The 22995-nt window shown below is 51.5% G+C and overlaps 8 protein-coding genes across 8 annotated transcripts; 6 read left to right on the forward strand and 2 right to left on the reverse strand.

Annotated features, from left to right (window-relative positions):
• Nucleotides 1-928: 928 nt before the first annotated feature.
• B0T23DRAFT_428349 (uncharacterized protein) lies at nt 929-1354 on the forward strand (the record flags this gene model as incomplete). The annotated part of the gene is made up of 1 exon (XM_062840129.1): nt 929-1354. One exon carries the CDS (start codon nt 929-931, stop codon nt 1352-1354), a length of 426 nt encoding a protein of 141 aa, XP_062692490.1.
• A 3105-nt stretch (nt 1355-4459) lies between these two features.
• On the forward strand, nt 4460-5949 carry B0T23DRAFT_412228 (uncharacterized protein). Its single transcript, XM_062839476.1, has 2 exons — nt 4460-4949; nt 5006-5949. Exons 1-2 carry the CDS (start codon nt 4770-4772, stop codon nt 5639-5641), a joined length of 816 nt encoding a protein of 271 aa, XP_062692491.1. The 5' UTR covers nt 4460-4769; the 3' UTR covers nt 5642-5949.
• Nucleotides 5950-8732: 2783 nt separating this feature from the next.
• On the forward strand, nt 8733-9799 carry B0T23DRAFT_132857 (uncharacterized protein). The gene has a single exon (XM_062832220.1). It carries the CDS (start codon nt 8964-8966, stop codon nt 9609-9611), a length of 648 nt encoding a protein of 215 aa, XP_062692492.1. The 5' UTR covers nt 8733-8963; the 3' UTR covers nt 9612-9799.
• Nucleotides 9800-11957: 2158 nt separating this feature from the next.
• On the forward strand, nt 11958-13213 carry B0T23DRAFT_357278 (uncharacterized protein; the record flags this gene model as incomplete). The annotated part of the gene is made up of 4 exons (XM_062836191.1): nt 11958-12455; nt 12594-12686; nt 12766-13131; nt 13166-13213. The coding sequence occupies exons 1-4, from the start codon at nt 12327-12329 to the stop codon at nt 13211-13213; spliced, it is 636 nt and encodes a 211-aa protein (XP_062692493.1). The 5' UTR covers nt 11958-12326.
• Nucleotides 13214-14041: 828 nt separating this feature from the next.
• B0T23DRAFT_315929 (uncharacterized protein) lies at nt 14042-14511 on the reverse strand (the record flags this gene model as incomplete). The annotated part of the gene is made up of 2 exons (XM_062834891.1): nt 14042-14191; nt 14320-14511. The coding sequence occupies 2 exons, from the start codon at nt 14509-14511 to the stop codon at nt 14042-14044; spliced, it is 342 nt and encodes a 113-aa protein (XP_062692494.1).
• A 608-nt stretch (nt 14512-15119) lies between these two features.
• Nucleotides 15120-17268, forward strand: B0T23DRAFT_441368 (uncharacterized protein; the record flags this gene model as incomplete). The annotated part of the gene is made up of 2 exons (XM_062840771.1): nt 15120-16088; nt 16248-17268. Coding segments are annotated over exons 1-2 (1878 nt in total), but the record flags the coding sequence as incomplete, so codon positions are not given.
• A 262-nt stretch (nt 17269-17530) lies between these two features.
• On the forward strand, nt 17531-19990 carry B0T23DRAFT_315815 (uncharacterized protein; the record flags this gene model as incomplete). Its single annotated transcript, XM_062834885.1, has 1 exon — nt 17531-19990. One exon carries the CDS (start codon nt 17531-17533, stop codon nt 19988-19990), a length of 2460 nt encoding a protein of 819 aa, XP_062692496.1.
• A 637-nt stretch (nt 19991-20627) lies between these two features.
• On the reverse strand, nt 20628-22346 carry B0T23DRAFT_378889 (mitochondrial biogenesis AIM24-domain-containing protein). Its single transcript, XM_062837117.1, has one exon. The coding sequence runs from the start codon at nt 22169-22171 to the stop codon at nt 20804-20806; it is 1368 nt and encodes a 455-aa protein (XP_062692497.1). The 5' UTR covers nt 22172-22346; the 3' UTR covers nt 20628-20803.
• Between the last annotated feature and the right edge of the window lie 649 nt (nt 22347-22995).

A 22995-nucleotide genomic window follows, 5' to 3' on the forward strand; every position in this document is an offset into this window, starting at 1 on the left:
TACCAAGAACTAATCGAGCATAAACCCAAAACGGCATCTCAAACCCGGGAGTCCGCTCCTAGTGTATGATGAATGGATCCGTGCTTTGTGTTTTGTTTTGCAAGAAAAACCGAGACAGGATGGCCCTGTTGTGTCAGCAGGAACTGAGGGCAACTGATCCATGCTCGTTTCTCGCCTTTTAATTAATCGTGGGTCTGGATGCTTCTTGTGCCTGGCGCCAGGATCCATTGTCCAATGGCAGCGACAAACGAAAAAGAAAAGCGGAGCCCCTTTACCACTCTCAGCATGGAAGGCGGGGATCCAGAACTGCAGAGGGTCCATGCCCGGTCCCGAAGAGCAGTGTGCGAGTGGAGGACTGCTGCTGTGGGTGTGCTGTGGGCAACCACGACAGGGGGTGCAGTGGCACCATGAGGCCCCGGTGCCGTCGTAACGAACCATTAGGTTTCTTCCATCCTTTTCCTTCTTCAACTGCTTCTTCCCCTCTCCCGCTCTCCCCTCTCCTCTCGAATGGTTCACCTGCTTCTCCCCAACCTCCACCAACCACCGCGCGGCTCTCTTTAATCGACTGTAACGTCAGCCAGCAGGCCCGATAAGTCGACCCTACACTCGTTCTCTACAACTACCAGGGCCATCCCACACACTCTCTCTATCCAAATCCCCTCACCACCAGTCTGTCATTGAAACAAGCCTGAGTCTCCGGTCATTCCGCGCCCCAGCAATATACCCACCCTTTCATCTCGGAACTCAGTATCCGCGACGTCACCAATCTTTTACCATTTCTTCCGACCCCGAAAACCACTTCACTCTTTGCACGCGACGACAACGCCGACGCTTTCACTTGCGCAATTGATCAATTGATTGCTACTCTCGTCCGCGACACGAAAACCAACCCTCTTCCAAATCACAACACCATCAGAAATCCATCACAATGGGTCTCAGTCTCTTCGACCGCATCCAAGCCAAGATCGAGCTGTTCCGTCTTGAGCAGCGCTACACCCGCCGCCGTCATCGTCGCTCCACCTTTGTCTCCAACGCTACCTACGTCGATGGCGAATACGTCTACAACACGCCCAACACCACTGGTTCCTCGACCAAGTCGAGCGCGACCAACGCCACCCGAGAAATGCCCTTCTCCCCCGACGTCGGCGTCAGCTCTCCCAAAGAAGAAACACCCGCCAGGAAGGTCTCCAACAGGTGGTCTACCGTGCCCGGATTTGGCAGCAGCTCGACACCCTCGAAGCAGCCTAGCATGGAGAGCGTATCGCCCGAGCAGCCAAACTTTGAGAGTCGGTACCAGCAGAACTCGTGGGGAAGGAGCTCGAAGCGCGTCAACTTCAACGAGGCCGATCGGTAGAAGCGCTCCGCTCGTTGGCTTGTTGCTGTGTAGGCAGATCACCGCTGTTCGTACTTGACAAGGAGCGACATGATCAGACACGCACACACGACTTTTGGGCAGGACATGGCCATTTCGGAAACGGATATGTCGCCTGTCTTCCCATTTGTATATTTTTGATGCCCACATGACGCTCAATCACGGCACGACCTTCGATATCGGAACCGATCGCGCTTTGGCAATCCAGTACATGTTCCACTTGGGCCCCGGATGCACGTCACGCCGATTATCGATTTGATGACGACAAATTCTTACCTCCTTTCTTCTTTTTTTTCTTGATTACCGCGCCAGTTCGATCATAGTGGGAGCTGAGCAATCACGACTGATCCACAAGGCATACTACCCATCAGTGTGGCCTCCGGCTCTTGATGGATACGAACCAGCATTTGTTTTACTTCTTTTCTTGGTAGGCGCAGATGCATTGTATGCTTTCGGCATCATACATGGTCTGCTGCCTTTGATGGAGGCGCAAAGAGGGCCATTTGTGGATGCGCCTGCGTCTCCAGCGGAGTGCCTTTGGCCTCCAATTAGGTTTGGGATAGGAACTGTGCCCTGCATGCATGCATGTCACCATGCACTGGAGCGTGCTCGGACAGGCCAGTTTCGAGGAGGTGGTAAGGAACAGCCACAAGGTCGGCGTCCACCTCCATGGGGGAAAAGTATTGGAAGAAAACAAAGCGGAGGAAGGGCGGACCAGACGCCGCTGGACATCGTTGCCCCCATGTTACTAACGCCAACTGGAAGAATACGTTAGGCTATGTATTACGTTCTTTTAATTAGATCGGGGGACATAGAGATGGCAATGATAAGACATTATATCTGCATCAAAGAACAATGCGACACTGTGCTTGACGCTTTGCTGCGTACCGGGTGTAAACGAATGCTGGGTGTTTCCGCTGCGATGCGGCTCTTTGTGCATTGGCTGGGAATTACCTTGGTCTTGCTGTCTCACTCCAGTCTTCCAGAAATCCAGCCTTGTTTTCTTCGCTTGTTGTAACGACAAATTTTGGTCCCGGCATGGGTATCAGGATGTGAAAACACGAAGTTTAGAAAGAAAAAAAAAAAAATAGATGGGGAAAAACCAATTGACAAAAGCTACATGCACGCACAGAGGCAGGGGTCCGGACAAAAAGACTTTTCGGTCTGCTGAAGTTGTTGGCGGGGACTAAGACGACGAAAAGGTGTTGATTCTTGTCACGGTGGAACGAGGGTAAAGGGAAAAAGCAGGGCAGCCTGGCCCGGACGGGAGTGCCAGTGACGGAATGGAAGCACACTCAGTGAATGGGCCCGGGTGCCAAGACCGGCCAGCAGACGCAACTGAACTTGAAGTGCAGTGAAACGGAAGTTGAGCGAGGCCATGCGCTGCCCGGAAATCTCATTGCGGCAAAAGAGCGCCCAGCCAGGTCCAGGTACAGGGCATTGCGTGACCACCTCCGACCCTGTGAACTGTAACTGACTAGTGGAAGGAATCAACAGGAGGTAGCAGGGATTTAGGGGATAACGGGAAGAGGCGTGTCCACTGCAGTGGGCTCCCCTGCCAGGCCCGGGTCCGTTCAATGGAAGCGGCCCCCTGTTTTGAACGCTGTTCTCCGTTTCCAGGTGGTCCAGTGAAGGGTGCAATGGCTGGCCGCACGTGATACGGGAAACCCACCTCCAACAGGGGCAGGCTGTGCCTGCGTTTCACTTAGGTAGGTTGCTTTACCTAGCCAGGCACGGGCTGATCGGCTCTACCTAGGTAGGTATCGTCTGGTGTGGTTGTCCTTATTTAGGTTGGATTGGGACTTCGGTGACTGGCTCACTCGAGAGACAAGAAACCTACCTATGGTACCTGGTATGGTTCGTAGCGCACACGCCATCCCAGATAGATCCCGCGGCGGCCGTGTATCCTCGGAATAACTTTGTTTGTTTCTACCTAATGCATATCGAGGAACTGTCATTGCTCGTTCCAAGTCTTTTCAATCTTGGAAAATCTGAGGGGTCTAGTCGATCCAAGGCTTTTTTCTTTTTGGGGGGGGGGGGAGGGGGGGCTTAGGGCGGCCCAGCCCAGGGGGGGGTAAACTACCTAGATTTGCGCCGAGTGCATCGTTCCTGCACCTGGCGGATCACTAGCATTGGCGCTTTTTCTCACGTATTACTAGGTAGGTACGATGAGCAAGAATGGGGACCGGGGTCATGTGTGCTAAGCTGGACCATTGATGCGAAACGACCGGCAAATGACAACCGGGGCAGGCAGACCTGGACGTGGCAACCAACAACGATGATAAAAACTCCGTCCGGGCACGACGTTAAGTAATCGCACTTGCCGTTGAGCTTGTTATATAGGGGCTCTGGGGAAGTTCTCGCTGAGCTGTCAATTCAGAAGCCTTTACCTCCACTACATGGAAACGTACCCTACGGATACTGCAGAGTAGTAAATAGCAAACCGACGGAATGACTGCGGTGTAATGTAGTGCGTATAGGTAGATACGGCTTTGAGTTGCAGTGTAGTGCAGAGATAAGTATTACTATGATGTTGGAGCGCGGGGCGAGTGTTTTGTGCAAACTCCGTCCGAAAGAAGACCGAAGGAAGTTGAAGTTGCATAGGTACTTACCTACCTAGTGTAGGTATTGATTCCACGGGCGGGCGCAATCAGATCGATGCCCCTGCCGCGGCGTTCGGTTGGAGTCCAAGTGCCGATCAGTTCAGGTACGGTGCCCAGTGTTGGGCGGGAGCGTTTTTCACTGCCCCTACCGCTGTAGTGTCAAAGACGATTGGGGAAATTCCAACCCGGGGGTTGAGGTCGGAGGCTACTTCGTGTCATGGGTAAGTTAAATTGGGTGGGATAGGTACCAAACGCATAGTGTCCGCGCAAAAGAGTACCTGACGGGCAGAGGGGTTTTTACTTTCGCTCCCGACCACAGTAGGCGGGTCTGTGGAAATGCCCTAATTGGACCCCACCGTGCCCGTGGTACGGTCTGGGCGAGGCACACAGTGGGGACTGTGCAATGCCTGCCCGGGACCCATCCTCACCCGCACCACCTCCACCGTTGCTCCCAATTCAATTTCATTAGTCGCAAGTCCAGACGGACCGTTCCTTACTGCTATCTATGATTATCCGACGATAGAACGACATCCATCGATGCGTTAGGAAGAATGTCTACTACACCCCTTATTAGATTATGGCCTCTCTTTTTCTCCCCCTAGTCGGGCAGACAAAAGATGGCCTTCTATAAAGGACATGGAAGCTTCCAAGTCCTGCTTGCACGTCGTTCAAACACTATTAAGAAGCTCACCAAAAACTTAGCAGCACTGTACTATATATCCGCGCCAAAGAACGGATCCGATACCCAATTTTACTTCATTTCTACCTACACTCAGCTGTTTCGATAAGCCACCATGGATTACAACCACTTCGATTTGCATCATCCTTTACCCGTCACAGACAATGACATCTCCAATGTCTACAACCCTCTTTTGGGCTTTGCCGACGACGGATATCATAATAATGAAGCATTATCCAACGTCCTTGGACAGTCACACGAATCTACCAACCAAGAGCTCGATATCACTAGCTCTGTACGTTCATTAACAACCTACTACTTGATTGACCGCCGCTAACACATCCAACGTAGTACCCTATCGCCAATTTTTACACGTATCCGGGGCCTCCACCGTTCGTAGTGGAAGACTTATCTGGTTATAACTGGTCTCAGCACTTCTCTCCCACTACCGGTCACTTCCAGGGCCTTCAGGACGAGGGAGTTATGCAATCTTTTGAGGGTGTGGATGGAAACATCATCCCCGTCCTTAACACTGCCGCCCATCACGATATACCGTCTCAGCCTTCGCTTCCGGCCCCTCTTCATACCGTCAACTCTATGTCCCTAGGGCCTTACACCATCCAGGACCTAGAACCGTCTTCTATTGACCCCGACAGCATGCCTTCCTCAACCCGCGCATCCCTTACCCCATCTCCACCAGACAATGAAGGTCGCAGCCCCAACACCCGTGGGACTGCTCGCTATCACTGTACCGACTGTGGTACCTCTTCCCAGACAAAACGGGACCATGAGCGTCATCTCACAACCAAGAAGCATCAGAAGAAGACCAGCGACGGCAGCGGGAGCGGGAGTGATGCCGCCGTCCTGGGATTCCACTGCCTGGCGCAGGGTTGCGAATACTCTCGTGAAGGCGGGAAGACTTTCACTCGCAAGGACAACTTGTGGAGGCATATGAATACTGCGCATCCCATCAGGTCGACAGCGTGAGGATCGAAGAGTTCTGCAATGCCTGGATGCTATATGAACATCGTGAGAAGTCGGATGTTTTATTTTTCTAATCACTATACAGCTGGCTGTGTTCCATTTTCCTTCTATAATCTCTTTTTCTACCTACGTTAGGCTCTTACGTTGTCTTCGCTTATCCCCTCTACTGTTTGTCTTTCTTTCCTATCTGCATCTGTTTCAGCTACCTGTAGCCATGTTTCTTTTGTTCAGCGATGAGACGATGTTATCTATTATGCACATATTGTTACGATAATTGGAAACTGTACTTGGACGCTTGGTTAAAACTTTCCCCATCTGCTCTATCGATATCACGGAACATTAAATGCATCCCACAATTGTCATTACCGTACCTATCAGCGCGGGGTCGCTTAGATGTTGCACTAACGAACAGCCACTGTTTTTACGTTGATACAGGGGCAATCTACGATAGGCGCTTACTGCCAAGCCTCAATCCCGTTCCTACCTACCTAAACTCAAAAACTATCATTTTCGACATCGGGGGATGGAAAGTTGTGCACACCCCGCCACCCCGATCGGACAACCGACCTTTGACATTCTGGAGCTCCGGAACTGAACGAAGCAAAGGAGCAAGACCTTGGGGTGTAGACCGCGCGCTGCAGCGATCACCCGGCTCCGTTCCCGATCGACTCTGTATGGTGAAGACCCGCTCTCTTTGGAAGGGGTGTGAGTCTGGCCAGCCCCAGAGCTGAGATCCGAAACGATGCATCTAGCTAGATAAGGAAGGTGGTAAAATGACGATCAACACATGGGTAATTAGCGGCGGCCTCAACACCAGAGTTGGTTCGCAACAGACAACGGCAACGATGAACCTTGAAGGCCCGGAAAGATACCAGATGGGTTGGGTATGTCTTTTGTTTTTCTTTTCTCTATAGCCGAGAAACGCTTCAATGGCCTTTGCGATTGTGTCCATTTGCTCCTCTTCTCTCCAGATTCCAATGTGTTTGCAGACCTCCTGTGTTTCGGATCGATACAACCCTGTAAAGCACCCAGCTAGTCCATGGGGTAAACCGCAAGGCAGATTTCGCTTCCAACATCAGTGTTGACGGCAGCCGCTCCATCCGCAACGAAGGCCGGGCCTCGCCGAAGACGAACCGCGATCATCAGTGTCACCTCGAGAGAAGTCTGTCTGAGGCGGCAACAGGGGCATGAGCAAGGGTCGCAATGACAAGGGAAGCCTGCGAACCGCGAGCAGCAACCAGTCCTTCTAGAACACACCGACTGTGACTGTACAGTCACCCACCGTTGCTGCACAACAATCAGGCACCTAACACCAATGATTGGTTAATTCCGTTGAATATCCCACTTTTCCTTTACTGTAATTAGGCAAGGACAGATGCTTGACATTTTGGGTCCACAATAAAATACACGTCCGGGTGTACAACTAACACACTAGTAGAAACTTCTTGAAAATAGCATCGAACTACTGAAGCAGCACACTACGCCCTCTCCCACATACACCCCGAATATCAAAGTTGTGTGCTATCCAGTCTGATATGGTTCCGCCTTGTTAATCAAGCTTTCTCAGTCGTGTCACAATGCCCAAGTATCTACAATCCGAATCCGAACAGTGGAGTCCTTAGGTTGCAGTAGTACCTAAGGTACCTAGCTCTGCACCACTTATGGTCACGTTCATGACTGCTTGACATCATAGAGCATAGGTATCATTCCCCTCGCGCAGTTCAACAAAGAGGTGATGATTTTCGGGATAGTGTTATTTTTTGATCAAGAATAAGAAGTGGAGGAATTCCAGCGAAATATACCTAAGGTACCTAAGGTAGGTAGCCTTTCATCCACCTGTGAAATGGAAGATGGATATGACAGGCTAGGCGTGCACTATGGCCAGGTCCCCAAACGATCCGATAAAAGATAGACGTAATTCTACTTGCAAGGCAGTATACGAAGTGTACATTATATGGGCATGTCAACTACTACCCCGTGACAACGGAGGTATGTAGCGGGATGCGAGCTGAGCTGTCGGAGATTATCGAATGCCCACCTACGTGGCAGGGGCACGAGGTGGGGGAGAGGTAGTACTACGGGTACTACACAGTGTCCCTTTACCACTGCAAGGAGTTTATTCTAATGCCAAGTCCAAGTTTAGCAAATCTTTGGCTTCATCCTATCTACTTTCTACATACATCTGGGCCCATGCATATACCTCAGGTCATCAGCTTTTGCAGCCTTCTTGTCACAGCAGGGAATTGTGTGGGTGGGTGTGGAGAAGCCAGGGGGGGGATCGACAAGGTAGAGGTACCTAATTTACAATACCTTGAGGAGGCGCTGGCTACCTACCCAGGTAGCGCTGCTTAGCTGCATCAGAAAGTCACTAAGTACTGCAAGTTCTTCAAACTTTGGCATAGGTAGTACACTGCAGTACAGACTATGTATTTACATGGACCGTTACTTAATAAGGGGATGATCATATAGGTACACTACACTAGACAGGTACCAGCCAACGGTTCTGCACGGCTCGCACCGAAAACTCTGGATGACGCGGCAGATCAGGTCCACTGACTGCGTCCCGCCATTGCACGCCCCGCCCGTCCAGTCACAAAGCCCGATCCTTATCTCCGCATATGGCACTCCCTTGTACCTCCTCGGTACCCGACACCGAAAAATGGAAGGGGACCCAACAGGAACATGGACACCCAGACATCAGGGGGGGGGATTGGTTCCTGGCAAGTTGCGGGGAGTTCAGGGGTTAGCCCAGGCAGGCTGCTTGTTGTGGAGTCTTGAGCAGACATAGCCCGGTATCGAGTCCTGCCCTGAGCACTACAACGTTGACACGTCATGTGAGAAGGAGTCAATGCATTCCATGCCGCTGGAGACCAGAGCCCTGTGAATTACCTGACTGTTTTCTCCTTGCGCTTGTTTCGGACCGACATCACACCGGTGTCCGAGACTATTTTTATATGTGAATGGACACTTAGAGTGAGGCCATCTCCAACTGAGCCAGGTCATCTCCAGCCTCACTGATGTTGGCCAAAGATTTCAGACTGATGAGTTGGTGCAAGTGAGCCTCGATGTATCATGCGTATACTAGATAGAAAGCATTTGGAAACAGCCGGAGCCGATCTGATCATTACCTCTACTACCCTACCAAAACCATTTACCCAATGCGGCCAATTCACAGTCATCGCTGGGTCGCAAATTGACCCGTATAAGCAGTAGAAGTGCGTACTAGGACTCGACCGTCATCTTCTGGAACCTCGTGTAGGTCGACTGGAGTGTAGGTAACCCCAAACCAACTGATTATCCACGCATTCATGTGGGATCAAGTTAAATGCAACGCCCCCAAAAATGCAACGAGGCTGAACGCACACACCGTCATTTCCCTGTCGATCCAAAGTTTGACATCTGTCGTCGAGAAAACAAACGTCGCACCAACGCGACCAGATCGTCGTTAATGTCGGTCCATGATCTATGGCGGAGGCGAGCCATGCTGACAGAGATTGCAACACGTTCCGACGAGCAACGTAAGTCACGCCGTCACATGGAACAAAAAGTCTGCCGGCGCAGGCAGGGCCGGCGCCTTGCTACGGACTGGCCAACTGGCGCTAATCACATCGTGAGAGTACATGTCCCTGAGTACCTAGGTAGGCACTTGAATCTAGCCGAGACGCCTACCTCCTTCCACTGTTTATCAGCCGTACTACGTAATGTCATTTTCGTCTTCTTCAGAACCTCAAGGCTTGCTGTGTCCACGCCGGAGAACCCCTGGCTGGCCTGCGACGTGCGCCTCCCCGACCCTCTCCATATCGGCACGTTGCTGTTGCATGCCAGACTCAGGGGTATACTCCTTCCCGAACTGAAGACTTCTGGTTCGGGCCATGACTCGGTCCGACACTGGCACGACCGTCGCCTCTCATTTCTTCGTCGTACAATCCATAGCCCTAAGCAGGAAGAGGTCGTTTCGGCAGCCGGCCGTTGATGGCAGGAGAGGCACATGCATTTGTTCTTGCGATGGTTGAGTGTTGCGAATCGATATGTTGATTGACACCATGTTACGCCGGCAGAAAAGGGAGAGTTCGGGTCATCGAGATATGGAGTTATCTGTTGTCATTGTCTCTATCCTTCTCTTTCTCCCTATGCGCGTCCCCATTTCCACAGCTTCAACACTCCCTTTCTGTTCCATCTCTTCTCTTGGTTCATCTTATTTCTCGTCTATTCGCATAGTCGAGATCGTGTAGGAAGCGACAAAGGGAATTCGAAGCGGGTGTCGAGGACGTCGATAGCATCGAGAGGTTCACATCCTCGATTATTACGTACTTGTCGTCATAATGTTCCTCGATTATCGCTTGCCGTCATGATCGCAGCTGTTGTTGGTCCCAAGGCTTCCCACTTGGGCGGTCGCGTACGGCTCAGTTCTGTCGATGTCGGGATTTTGGCGGTGATTGCTGGGAGCAGCCCGACGGTGATTGACTCTCGATTATGCAAGCCTTCGTCAAGCCTCCTTGGTCGAGCCATCGTGTTGGAGTCAATAGAAGATGGTCAAGACGTGAGCATTTGCTGCCCTTTTCTGGCACAAGAGTTGGAGAAAAGGACAAGTGGAAGGAAATCTGATGGAAGCTGCTGCATGCAAGAATCCATTTCATTTCGTTAGGCGCCCAACGGCCTGATGCAACTAGTGACGTGTGTGATCCCGTTTGCTTAGATGTGGCGGTGCACAAGTCCACGCAAGAATTAAATTACTAACAGGCTCTAGCAGAGTCTTGCGCTTAAGGCAGGCTGAAAAGGATCAGAGAAGATATGCTGGAATGTCAGCGCGCGATTGGTGTGGCTGTTGTGAAAGGTGTGGCTTAGTGGCTTTCCGAGGCCCACTCAGCTTGTCCTGACTTTGTTCCATCCCCAGCACAACGCTATGCGATACCCTTCATCATCATGCAATTCTCTTCATCTGATCCATCTTAAACTATTATCTATGGCTTTCTTCTTCATTTTTTTGCTACATGTTACCTACCTACGATGTGTCGATGAATGGATGCATGACGGAGCTTGTTTGCCTCGAATCGTGTCGAGTCGCTAACTGCACGATGGCTTGCAGTGGTAATTGTTAGTGCATACGTCCTGGGGGGTCTGGGGGAAAAATCGAGGTGAGAAAACATGGCAATTCACCTCTGGTTTATTTACACCCCTTTCCTAATGAACCGACTCCCACTTCAGAAAGTTAGTCGCGAGGCATCTAGTGTATGTCAACCGAGAAAGTGCCGTCCATCAGCTCAAATTGGGGCTGTGCAAACAAACACTTACACTTCTGAATTTGGTTAGGCATGGCATTTCCGGATCTTTAGCCACACGGTAGAAGACGTCTTGGCGCCCAGCCTCCCATTGCAACACCAGGAAGGCAGGAACTCCTGGAAGAAAGGGAAAGCCGCATGACAACAGGAGAAAGAGCTCTTGGCTTGCTTGTGATACAATTCTCGGACTGATATTTGAAAGGTGACTGAGGTAGTCAATTCTGAGGTGATTCTACCTTCACATTTGCTCGCCAATGGCATTTTTCATTTCTTATGAGTTTTGGGCCTGTCACAATGGGACAACCCATTCAACAAACCCTCCCGACACCCGAACAGGTACTTGGAAGCAGCCACCGATGGCATTTTCGAGATGTTCCTGATTTTTGGACCACATACTCACTTGGTTTCAACTACAGCCGTATCTTCACACTCACTCTCGCTCGTGCAGCTGCCACACCCCTTTCCAATGAGCCCTTTCACTCACAAATACGATTCGAATGGCGTTTCTTGGCATTGTGCATGATGTGTTACGTAGGTAGTATCGGGTAGAGGTATGGGTTCTCAGCCAATGACGGACTTGAATTGCGAGCCGTTTCTGCGAAACCATTTCCCCGTTCTTCACCAGTTTGTGCCGCAGCTATACACAGTAAGAACCCCTGCTTTTACAACTAATGCCGGCAGCCCAGATTTTTTACAAAAGAGGGGGGTTTGCAAAAGGGAGGACAGGAGCACAGACCAGGTAAGAGTCTTCTAGCCACTTAGCAATGGTTAGAGGTATTAGAAAGGTGGATCCCCTGGAGCTATCAGACCCCGGTATACGGGTATAAGAGTGCCCGCCCCACCAAATTCGACCCCTGCTTTTGTAAATCCGGGCTGTTAGCGTTGCAAATTGTAGGTTGCAGGAATTACCACTAGAGGGAATGCAGGCAGTCGAAATCTTTTGCAAAAGGGGGGATTTTGCAAAAGGAGGGGGTTGCAAAAGCAGGCAGGGATCTTCACTGCATCGCACTTTTAGACAGCCCTAAACCCAAAGGAGCCTCCCAGCTTTCATTACAGGAGCACGATTCTTTTTGAGTAATGAGCCACACCAGCAGACTCGGTCAGCTAAACTTTGGTGATGGCCTCTTTAGGTACATCTTCGAGTGGTTGTATCAGGTGCCTACCTATCTCTAGGAGATATGTTTGCGTTGCAGAACGCACTCCCAACAAAGTGTCTAGCGTAGGTATAAAGACAGAGCAGATTCCGGCGTGCAATGCCAGGACTCACTACCTCACTCCCTCATATGCGACATTAGCTGCTCCAGGAAACTACCAGCATCATTCCCTTATATAGCATTCTCACTCCATTACCTTCCATTACTACCACCCTAAGACGTCATTGGGCCCAGTATCTTCCACTGATCACAGTCATGACGGATATCCTCCCATATCGCCATGCGGATGCACATGGGGACGACATGGCTTTATGGCCAGATGACCAGGAACTTCAGCCCCTACCGGCGAACGTCAGTCCTTCGATGGAGACAACTGTTTGGTTTGTACGACTTTCAAGTCTTTATTATCGTATCTTGTCCCGGCATCAGATGGGTTTCTTCTATCCGAGCTTGGTGTTTCTCCATCAGTTACCCCTACATACCGGATGTCTTGACATCCCCGCTCACCCTCGTTTACTCTAGAATCCTTATATAAACGCACAGCTTGCGGTTGATGTGTTGTCCGCCGAGCCAGACCTTACCAATACCATGGACTTCCAGGGCTTCAACCCGGAGGTACGTAGCAGTTACCATGTCAAAGAACACAAACCTCCGTCTTCCAAAGAACATTTTCATGTCTAACGACCGTTTGCAGGGTCTAAACACTCCCCAAGACCAGGGGCACCGTGCATATCCCGATGCCACCGGTGAAACGGGGTTGTACGAAGGCGGCGACGGCGACGACTTGTTGAACAGGAACGGTGTCATCGAACAGCCGGACTTTAACACAGCCAACAATGCCCAGATCTTTAGCCCACTACTGTCTCAGGCCAAGTCCCCTTCTCCCTCAGTGGCAGCTCGTCCTTCCGAAGTTGATATGGCGAACATCCCAAGCACTCACGGCCGCCGGTATACCTGCCAGCCCTGCTCGTTCTCTTCCAACACCAAGCGGGACTTTAAGCGCCACCAGAATACGCGGAAGCATCAGTCAAATGCGACGAGGAGCATGGCTACTTTGGGTGTAACCGGGGAGCCTTTTCTCTCAAGCGCGACAGGTTGGCACTGTCCCGTTCAGAATTGCAAGTTTTCTGATGCGAGCATGATGTTCACGCGCGAGGACAACCTCATGAGACACATTCGAAAGGAACATGTACATGGCACTCAAAGTAGGTAAACATTGACGGCCAAAGACAGGATTAAGTGGCAGGAGAATCGGCACTCAGAGGGCTGGGGGCAGGGGGATTGGCTTTCCATGGAGTATGGTATACTTTTTGGTGGTAACTCGTTTGGTCTTTAGCTTCTTCATCTTCATTGTTCCGTCTTATGAAGGTACATTCGCTTCGGTTCCTTCCTTCCTTCCCGGTCCTTTCCACCCTGTAACGCGTACCAGGTACTCTTTCTCAATTGAACTTTAAGTTGTCCCGTGTCGATGGTAAGAAAGTCCTTGCTAAGATCCCTAGAGCTTATAGGGCATTGTAGAGTGCAGACTACGAGTATAGCTACGGTAAATACTACACATATTTTGGGGCCTGTATGCATTTTGGTGGCTTTGTACGGTTATTCCAAGAAGATGTACAGTTTTCTAGCATATATATAACCCTGACCCGACTAAGGGGGTTCGTAGATTGCAATTTCATACAGCAGCATACTCAATGATGGCTCTGTTGTACGAAACTGTGCCTCTACGGATATGGCCGTATGAGGCCATTTATACTGCAACCGTACCAAAACAAATGCAGCCTTAGTTTCACATACGCAGCTCCGTTGAAGCTTCAGCCATTCACGGACATCCAGCCCCATACTGCAACCGTTCACATCAGTCTCATATCCTACTCTACGCCCACAGTACCCTCCTAACTCTCTCAACACTCGTCGGAGTCGGCGTCGGCGCATCGGTATTCACGTCCCTAAACCAATCCCATTGTCAACAATCAGCATCTTTCCTTCCCGTCCTCCATATTACTTCCCCCCAAAATTCTCTCACAGGACAGCAGGGAAGGGAACACCAACCGACAAGCATCCTCCTTCCGAATCAGCTCCGTAACCGGCGAATACCCAAGACATCCATAGCATGCGCAGACCTACACCCAAGAACACAGGTGGTTGCAGTTAGCAAGCAAGCAAGCATCCAGTTTTGAAGGACCTTCTTCTCTAGTAGTGGTCAAGGAATTCGGATATGTATGAAAGGTTAGGTAGTAAATCAACGTACACCCTCCTTCCCACCAGAAATACAAGCAAAGATCTGCTCCGTGCTCGTCGGGTTCAAGAAGCAAGCGGTGTTGTCCATGATCTCCCAGCAATTTTCGTTGTCATTGTAGGGGCAGGGACCGTAGTCTGTTGCTTTGACGACGGCGCTGCCAATCAACGTCAATAAAGAAGCGAAAAGTGAAGAAGTGAGCATTGTGTGTTGATAGTATTGATGAGTTATGGCGTGGTGGAGAAAGAAGAATTGTGTGTTGTGTGGGAGAGTGCCTCCACATATGGGCCGGCATACATGTAAGGAGAGAAGAGCGGTGATCTTATGTATCCCGGCCCAGGAACTCACCCGGCAGGAAATTTCCAGATAATTTGTTGGGATCGGCTTGAGCATAAAGTCAGGGCCGGAATGGAGTGTATTAATCTGGAAAAATCTCGAAAAGGCAATGATCGAGATGAAATCCGGCGGCCCGGCTTCGTTCCCAACCATTATTCATCCGGGTGATATCCCCGAATGCTACCTACCACCCACTGTTCTCGGCTCATGCCGTGTTTCGCACCATTTTGGCTCGGCACATGGTAGATCGATGGGTCGCAATGACTTTTTAGCCATTGTTCAGTCGAAGCAACCTGGATGTGACTTGACGTCTTCTCTGGTGTCGTGACACCAAAGGAAAGGGGTGGTAAACAGTGAGAACTTGGGACAACGAGGGTTAGGGTTGACCATGTACGGCTTCCAAGACTGGCATTGGCTCATGGCTGCTTGGCACATCGCCAAGACGCGATTTCTTCACCAAACAACAAACGCGGTTTGGGAGATCTAATGTTGGACACTCGCCCATAATTCATCAACGCTTGCATGAAAACACAAAATAACATTTGAAATCAAATTTGGAGGTGTCAAAGTCTTGGTTTGAGTAACAAAATGGTCCAGACAAGGCGCCGCAGCGCTCGAATCGCGGACGCAAAGGTCGATCCGCTGGGCCACTACACTGCGCCAGAGCATGCCGATTCAGACTCAGACTCCTCCGCCCTTTCGGACATTGACGAAAGTGAGTTCGACTCAGATGTCAGGCCAACTAAACGTCGGAATACTGCGGGTGGGCAAGCATCGCGAGCGGATAGGAAGACGAGGAGCACGACCGTCAAGACAGTGACGACGAAGACGGTGACGACGAGGACGAAAGCATCGGCTACCACCACCGCCAGCACCTCTACTCTTACCACTACCACTATCGAAGCAACAACAGCCAAACCCAAAGCAACAGCAACCTCGATAAAGGCCCTCGTCGCTCAGCTTTTCGATTGCCCCCTCCCTCAAGGAAACGAACCCCCATGTCATCCATCCCATCCTCATCCATTAACCTACCACAACCCCCTCCTCGTCTCTTCCCCCACGGCCCGCACATACCGCGATGCCCTCCTCACCTGGTTTGACTCTGTTTCTTCCTCTCGGCAAATGCCCTGGCGAAAACCATGGATCGACACCACCTCCCTCGTCTCCTCCTCCTCGTCCGGCGTCTCTCCCCAAGAACTGAAAGAAATTGTAGCCCAGCGGGCCTACGAGGTGTTGCTTTCCGAGACCATGTTACAGCAGACCCGAGTATCGACCGTCATTGCATATTACAACAAATGGCTAGCCGCCCTCCCGACCATGCAGTCTCTAGCAGCCGCCCAGCCAGAGGAAGTTCTCTCCCTCTGGAAGGGCCTCGGCTACTACTCGCGCGCCACCCGCCTTCATGCACTTGCTCAACTGGTCTGTCCGCCCCCCGAAGAAGGTGGGTATGACGGGTTGCTCCCGCATACGGTGGACAAGTTGGTGCAGCTGCCGGGCGTGGGGCGGTACACAGCTGGCGCCGTTGCGTCCATCGTGTACGGTCGCGCGGAGCCAATGGTTGATGGGAATGTTATCAGGGTGTTGACGAGGCAGTTGGGAATCAGAGGGGATGTCAAGAGCAAGGAAGTGCTGGAGGTGGTGTGGGAGGCTGCTAAGCGGCTAGTTGAGGCTGTTGCTTGGGACGGCACTGATGCCACCGAAGAGGAGCGGGAGGGAAAGGAGCCGCCGGTCAGTGACAGGCCGGGCAGATGGGGTCAGGGGCTGATGGAACTTGGAGCAACTGTCTGTTTACCAGGGCCAGCGAAACCCAAGTGTGGACTGTGTCCTGTCAAGGAAACTTGCAGGGCTTATCAAGAGGGGGTGGAGATTGCGACTCAAAAGGGACTGATGCCGGGGAGAAAAGCGACGGCGAGGAAGAGAGTGGTGGACATTGAAGATTCCTGCACGCTATGTCCCCCACCCGAAGCGGAAGAGTCTGGCAAGCAGGAGAGTGATGTTGGAACGAAGAAGCGGAAGAAGCAAGGCGAGGTGTCCGCGTTCTTTGACGAGTTCATAGCCTCAGGTACGCGCCGCAAGAAAGAAGCAGCAGAGGACTCCGATCCAGCAGAGCCATCTTCAGCCGCCATGGAAATCATCGCCTCTCACTGCTCAAAGTATCCCTACACGAAAGCCAAGACGAAGAAGCTGCGCGAGGAAGAGTGTCTGGTGGTAGCAATCCGACGTCCATCCGACGGCCGCTACCTGATCCATAAGCGGCCGGCCAAGGGTCTGCTGGCGGGCATGTGGGAGCTTCCCAGCCATACCTTGCCTGCTGATTTGACATGGAACAATGAACCGGGTACGAAGAAGATGAAAAAGGTGCACATGTTTTTGAAGGAGATATTGGAAGAGGTGGGAGTGAGGAGTTGGAGGGAGAACGAGGAAGAGTTGGGGACGGTGCCGTGGACGTTTTCGCATTTCAAGTTGGCGATGCATGTTTGGGCCGTTGACTTGGTAGAGGGGGATGAAGTCGGAAGTGAGAGAGGAGAAGGTAATGCAAAGATGAAGCGGTGGGCCACGATAGAGGAGATTGAGGGGGAAAACATGGGGACGGGGATGAAGAAGTGTTGGGAGTTGGTCAAGGAAAGCATGACTGGGAGTTTCATCCGTCATCATCAAGAGCGATATGGGGTTAGGGTTAGACGTGCATAGCAACTTTGCCGAGACGCGATTCTCGCAAAATGCAACGCGTTCACCGCTTCACCAAATTCGGACCAAGTTGGACACTCGCACGCAACTTGACCACACCGGCGGAACGCGACCAGACGAAGACGTCGAGTCTCGTTGGGCCAGGATCATGGACAAGAACAGGCGTCCAAGCACCCCAGCTGTCACCGTTCAAACCGCCATGACCCATGCATCAACGGCAACAGCAGCCCAACCTGGGAGTATCACAACCGTGACCATCAAGCAAGAAGATGGCGTGTCAATTCCCATCAAGCCCGAGCATGACGCCTTTAGTCTCTCGGATTTTCCCGCTTTCGTTCGAAAGGAAAACGGAATGGAGGTCATCTACGAGGACGGTCATCTGGAAGAAGAGGACGCTAATGTGCAAGAAGAGGGGATTGTTGTCACCAAGTTCGGGCCCCATCATGGCTCCAGCCATGCCAACAGATTTGAACCAAATCGCCCAAGAACCATCACCAAGCGCAAGCCGGACTTTCAAGAGGACGAGCCCAGGACAAAATTAGACAGAGACTCCGACTCCGACTCCGACTCCGCCTTCGAGTCCATGAGTTTGGGAACCCGCAAACGCCAAAAGACCAAGACTGGCCGGGCGAATACTACCGCAATCAGCACGACAGCAACTCAGTTGAGGCCCGAAACCACCACAGTGTTGCCAACTAAACAGATCATCGCCCAAATCTTCTCCTCCAGTTCTGCTCGAGCCCATAGCGATATCCACACCTACCCACTCCCGCCAGACCAACCTCATCGACATAGCTACCACAATCCCCTCCTCCTATCCTTCCCAGGAAGTTCGAACTCTTGTTCTACGGGGAAATCCACAGCTGCAGCCCGCAAGCACCGCGATGCCCTCCTCACTTGGTTCGACACATACTGTGCAGCTCGCCAAATGCCGTGGCGGAAGGCTTGGGTTGATGCCAGTCCGTTGCTTTGCCCTGCCAGCGGTATCCCTTCTCCCTCCATCACAATCACCACCACTTCCGCTCCCGCTCCCGCTTCCGCTTCCAAGCCCCCTACTTCCAGCTTTCAGCCGACATCAGACTCGCTTGTGGGTCCCAAGGTGAAAGCTTCCCCACCGATCCCGGAATCAGTCCTCCTCTTCCCCAACCTAGCTGCCTCGATTCTCCGCGCCCAAGCCGAAGCTGAGGCACAAAAACAGCAAGCCCAAGCTGAAGCTGAAGCGAGAGCCCGCGCCCACGCTCAAGCAAAAGTCGAAGCCGAAGCCAAAGCCAAATCCCAAAAGCAAGCCCAAACTCTCCAATCCCTCCGGTCCACCATCGCGCAACGTTTTTACGAAACTCTCCTCTCCGAAATTTTGCGCCAAATTTTCCGTGAGACGGACCAGGAGCAGGCGATACAGAACATCACAACGCAATATAACCGGTGGATAAAGGCTTTTCCAACGATGGAGGATTTGGCCAAGGCGAAAGAGGAAGAGGTGGAGGAATTATCAGACGACATCCGCGCTACACGTTTACACAAGGCGGCGAGACAGGTTTGCGAAGGGAAGAGTTACAGATGTATCGAGACTATTCGGTTGCCGACGACGGTTGAGAAGCTCCAAAACCTATCGGGCGTCGGGCCTCATACTGCTGGTGTGGTGGCTGCTGTAGTTTTTGGGCGAGCAGAGCCGATGGTCATCTGGGACGTCACCCGCGTCCTGGCGCGGCAACTGGGAATCAGAGCGGACGCGAATAAGAAGGACGCTCGGGAGGTGATTTGGGAAGCGGCGAGGAGGTTAGTGGAGCAAGTGGCCTGGGATGGAGTGGAGGCCAAGGAGGAGGCCAAGGCGAAGCGGTTTGGGATAAGCAAGAAGGGAACCCGAAAAAATATGAACGAGGGAGAAAACGTGGTTGATGGGGAAGACAGAAGAAGAAACCGAGGGCCACCCCCTCTCAGTGACCGGCCGGGACGCTGGGGTCAAGCGCTTATGGAACTGGGAGCAGCCGTCTGTCTCGCGGCGCCGAAAACGCCCTTGTGCCACTTATGTCCCATCCAAGCCACTTGCAGAGCGTATGCAGAAGGGCTGGAAATTGCAAGAGGAGAAGGGATGGTGGTAGGAAATAAGGCAACCAGAAAAGAGCAGGACAGACAAGCGTTGAAGGAGAAAGTGGACAAGTTGCAAAAGCAAAAGGTGGTGGATATAGAAGATGTGCCATGTTCGTTATGCCCTCCTCCGTCATTACCTCCTTCGATTTCTCCTTCTGCTGGTCATCCTTTGGATATTTCTACACCGAAGATCAAGAAAGAGAACCAAGACGACATAGAACAGACAGGGGAGTATCTGGAAGACACAGACACGGACACAGAAGTGCACTACCTCGGCACCGTGCCTAAGACGGCACTGCCCAGCACCAAAGAAGACACCCAGACCACCCAGGACACTACTCGACAAACCAACAACAAGGACAAAAACACCATCTCGACCACCTTCTACAAACAAAACAGCTGGTTGAGGCTTTCTGCTGACCTCAAACGCCGCAAGCCTATACCCGACCGTCTTGACTTGACAGCCAGAGAGTTTATCACTACTTACTGCGCCCAATATCCCTACACTGCCTCTAAGCCGAGATTCAATGGGAAGAAGACGATGGCATCACGCCCGTCGAAAAAACATTGATTTTTCTAGGTTCAGGTATAACTGAGGTACCTTGATGGCGATAAGAGTCTCGGGCGTTCTCAATCTCAGTCTCGCTTATCATTACCAATGGCTTCAAGGGCTCGTACCTTGCACGATGAAGGGCGCTTTGAGTTGATTGTGAGCTGTTGGATACATTTATCGCGCATCTCCAGTCACCTGGAATACCTAGGTCCATATCGTTTTGGGGGTAGCGTGGTCGAAGGGGTTCTGCGTGATCACCCAAGGTAGCTTACCTACCTGGAGGTGTATACCGGTATTGTCGGTTCTAGGGAGCATGGAATCGGTTAGGTCTTGTTTTGACAGTTGTTGGGGCTTGGAAAGTTAAGGCGGGTATAGGGAGGGCCCTTTGGTGTCAGCGAGACGAGTCATAGGAGGCTCGTGGCGGGTGGAGGAGAGCTTTAAGCGTGTTTGTCGTCTTGGATTCTTGACAGAGTTTGATATTTTGGGTGAATTCAATGAGTGCTTTTTCTTGGATAGATATAGGGAGGTTCTGGCGGATGGTAGATCTGGCCGCATGGCACGACATCTATAGGCAATTCAAGCACAAAAGCATGTTGAACACCGAGCTTCAAAACAAGTTCTTTCTTTTTTCATTCCACTCCCTCCCTCCCTCCCTCCCACATCCACACCTTTTAGCGTTCTCATGCCATGGATTGCCCCATGCCCATGCCTTCCTTCTTCATGAATACCCATGCACATTGGTTCTATCGTTACAACACAAAGAAAAAGGAAGAAGACGACGAAAAGAAAATTACATGCCCTGCAGCCAACCTACAATCTACAATCAACCGCTCACCGCACAAACTGGTTCAAGTCCTTGGACTCCTCAAGCGTGGCCTTTGCATCCTTCCCCACGCTCGCATCCCTCAACTTGACAGGCTTGGTCTCAGCAGCTTCACCCTCCTTCTCCTCACCCGTAACGTCCTCAATAACCTTCTCAGCAGGAATCTTGGCCTCCTCAGCAAAGTCAACCTTCTCACCAGCCACCGCAATCTCAGCCACCAGGGGAGGCGTCTCCGTCTTCTTTTGTTCCAAAGCCTTCGCCTTCGCCTTGGCCTTGGCCTTCTCCTTCTCAATCCTAGAAGTTCCCAAAGCCTTGCCAACCACCCCCGCTTCCGTGTCGGCAATTTCGTTGACATCCTCTCTGCTTAATACGTCCGAGACGCGCACGCCCCTGCTAGACATGAGGATATTCGTCGGGCCGCGGAACTGCATAAACAGTCTATCGCCCCAGATGGTCCTTCTCGTCGCCGTCCTGAGGCCGTATAGTATCCTTGCGAGGATGGTGTAGAACTGGGTATCCCTCATCTGGGCAAAGAACTCGGAGACCTTGGCGGGCACGAGCCTGGACGCGGCGTTGCTGATGTAGTGCGGGACAGCGGGGACTTGTAGGTTGAGCCGGGTGCTCTTGAAGCGGAAGGGCAGAGGCGGGTTGCGGGTGACGGAGTAAGCGACCACGTGGGAAGGGTGGAGGGTGAGTTCTTCGCCTTCCGCTAGGGTCAACTCGTAGATCTGGCCTGGGGCAGCCAAAGCGACGAGGCCGCGACCGGTAACGTGGGTGGCGCCCCAGTTGGCGGGGGCCAGACCGTGTTGGATGCGCGGCGAGACGCGGATGGTGTGGCCTGTCCAAGCGAGCAGGGCGTTGCGCTGGGCGACCATGTAATCGGTGGTTCCGTCGAGGTGGAGGACCGAGAAGCTGGTGTTGGGCGACTTGGTGCCTATTAGGGCCGTGATGGGGGTGGTCGAGGAGATGCGCTGGTAGAGGAAGGGAACACCAAGGAAGGCGCGCGGCAGAGGGGAGAGGACGGAGAGGGTCGATTGGGCGTTTTCGACCTTGCCGGCGACGGAGACGAGGGTGCCGCGACGGGTGTAGAGGCGTTGGGAGGCGGACAAGGTGACGGAGAGGAGAGAGGCGGGAGCGCCAATGACTTCGAAGCGGGCGTCGGCAGTGTCACGCGGGCCGCCAGGGAGCGCATCGAAGACATCGGGGGCGGGACGGGAGTCGGTGGCGGGCTTGGCGCTGATCTGGATAGAGCGACATTGCCAGCAGACGAAGTTGTTGGTTCTGGTGTTTAGTAGTAGAGGTGTCGTCGTCGTTGTCGAGGTTCTAGTCAGTCGCGCAGTCCGCGCCGCCCTGACCAGGGGAGACTGGCCGCGCATTTTGTGGTCGCCTTCCGATTATGGGGGAACGAGTCTTCGGTCGAGGTTGTGGGAGGTTCGAGGTCGGTGGCGGAGGTTATTTGGAGCTTGGAGCTTGGAGCTTTGAATTTGGAGCTTTGGAGGTTGAGTTGAGCACGAAAGATTGAAACAGGACCCGTACAATGTAATGACGCCAATTGGAATACAGTAAGGTGCCCTATTAATGCAAATAATGCAGGCAGGCGAAATTTTTTTGCAAAAGGGGGGCATTTGCATTAAGGGGTACGCTATATCAAAAGTATTAAAATCCCATACATTTTTATTCTTTTCTATATTCCAATATCCCCTCAATCGTTATTTGAGTTTTTCTATTAGTTTTCCAACCTTCTACTTGTTATTTTAACCGTTTCAACTACTGTAGCTCCTTAAATTTAAAATAGTCCTTCTTAAGAGCCTAGTCTAATATATCGCCAATGTGCTATATTACCTCCTTACTTAAAATTGTAATTAGAATCTAAGTATTATAACCGTCTTCTTCTACTATTATTTTATTCTTACTATTTTCTATTTCCCAATCTGTAATAATAAACTCAAATACCTCGTCTACTATTTTTAGTTCTATAAGTACTTTATCCTTGTTTTTAGGGTTAAAAAAATTAGACAAAATCATTCGATCCCGTATAGGGACGGAATTATTAACTCGCTCAAAGATAATATTAATATTTTAAAATAATAGCTTAATAATTATAATTATCTCTAAATTATTATTAATTATAATAGATTTAACCCAATAACCGTAAATAGTATTACATTTTACCTCTAAGAACCAAATTTATAAAATCTAT

The sequence above is a fragment of the Neurospora hispaniola genome, assembly GCF_033458365.1.
Source record: "Neurospora hispaniola strain FGSC 10403 chromosome Unknown B0T23scaffold_4, whole genome shotgun sequence".
Taxonomy (NCBI): domain Eukaryota; kingdom Fungi; phylum Ascomycota; class Sordariomycetes; order Sordariales; family Sordariaceae; genus Neurospora; species Neurospora hispaniola.

Excerpts from the sequence above, each read along its gene's own strand:
- B0T23DRAFT_412228 (XM_062839476.1), top strand. The coding sequence starts at position 4,770 with ATGGATTACAACCACTTCGATTTGCATCATCCTTTACCCGTCACAGAC. Across the intron at positions 4,950-5,005 it reads AGCTCGATATCACTAGCTCT|TACCCTATCGCCAATTTTTA; the intron begins GTACGTTCATTA and ends CATCCAACGTAG.
- B0T23DRAFT_132857 (XM_062832220.1), top strand. The coding sequence starts at position 8,964 with ATGCAACGCCCCCAAAAATGCAACGAGGCTGAACGCACACACCGTCAT.
- B0T23DRAFT_378889 (XM_062837117.1), bottom strand. The coding sequence starts at position 22,171 with ATGCGCGGCCAGTCTCCCCTGGTCAGGGCGGCGCGGACTGCGCGACTG.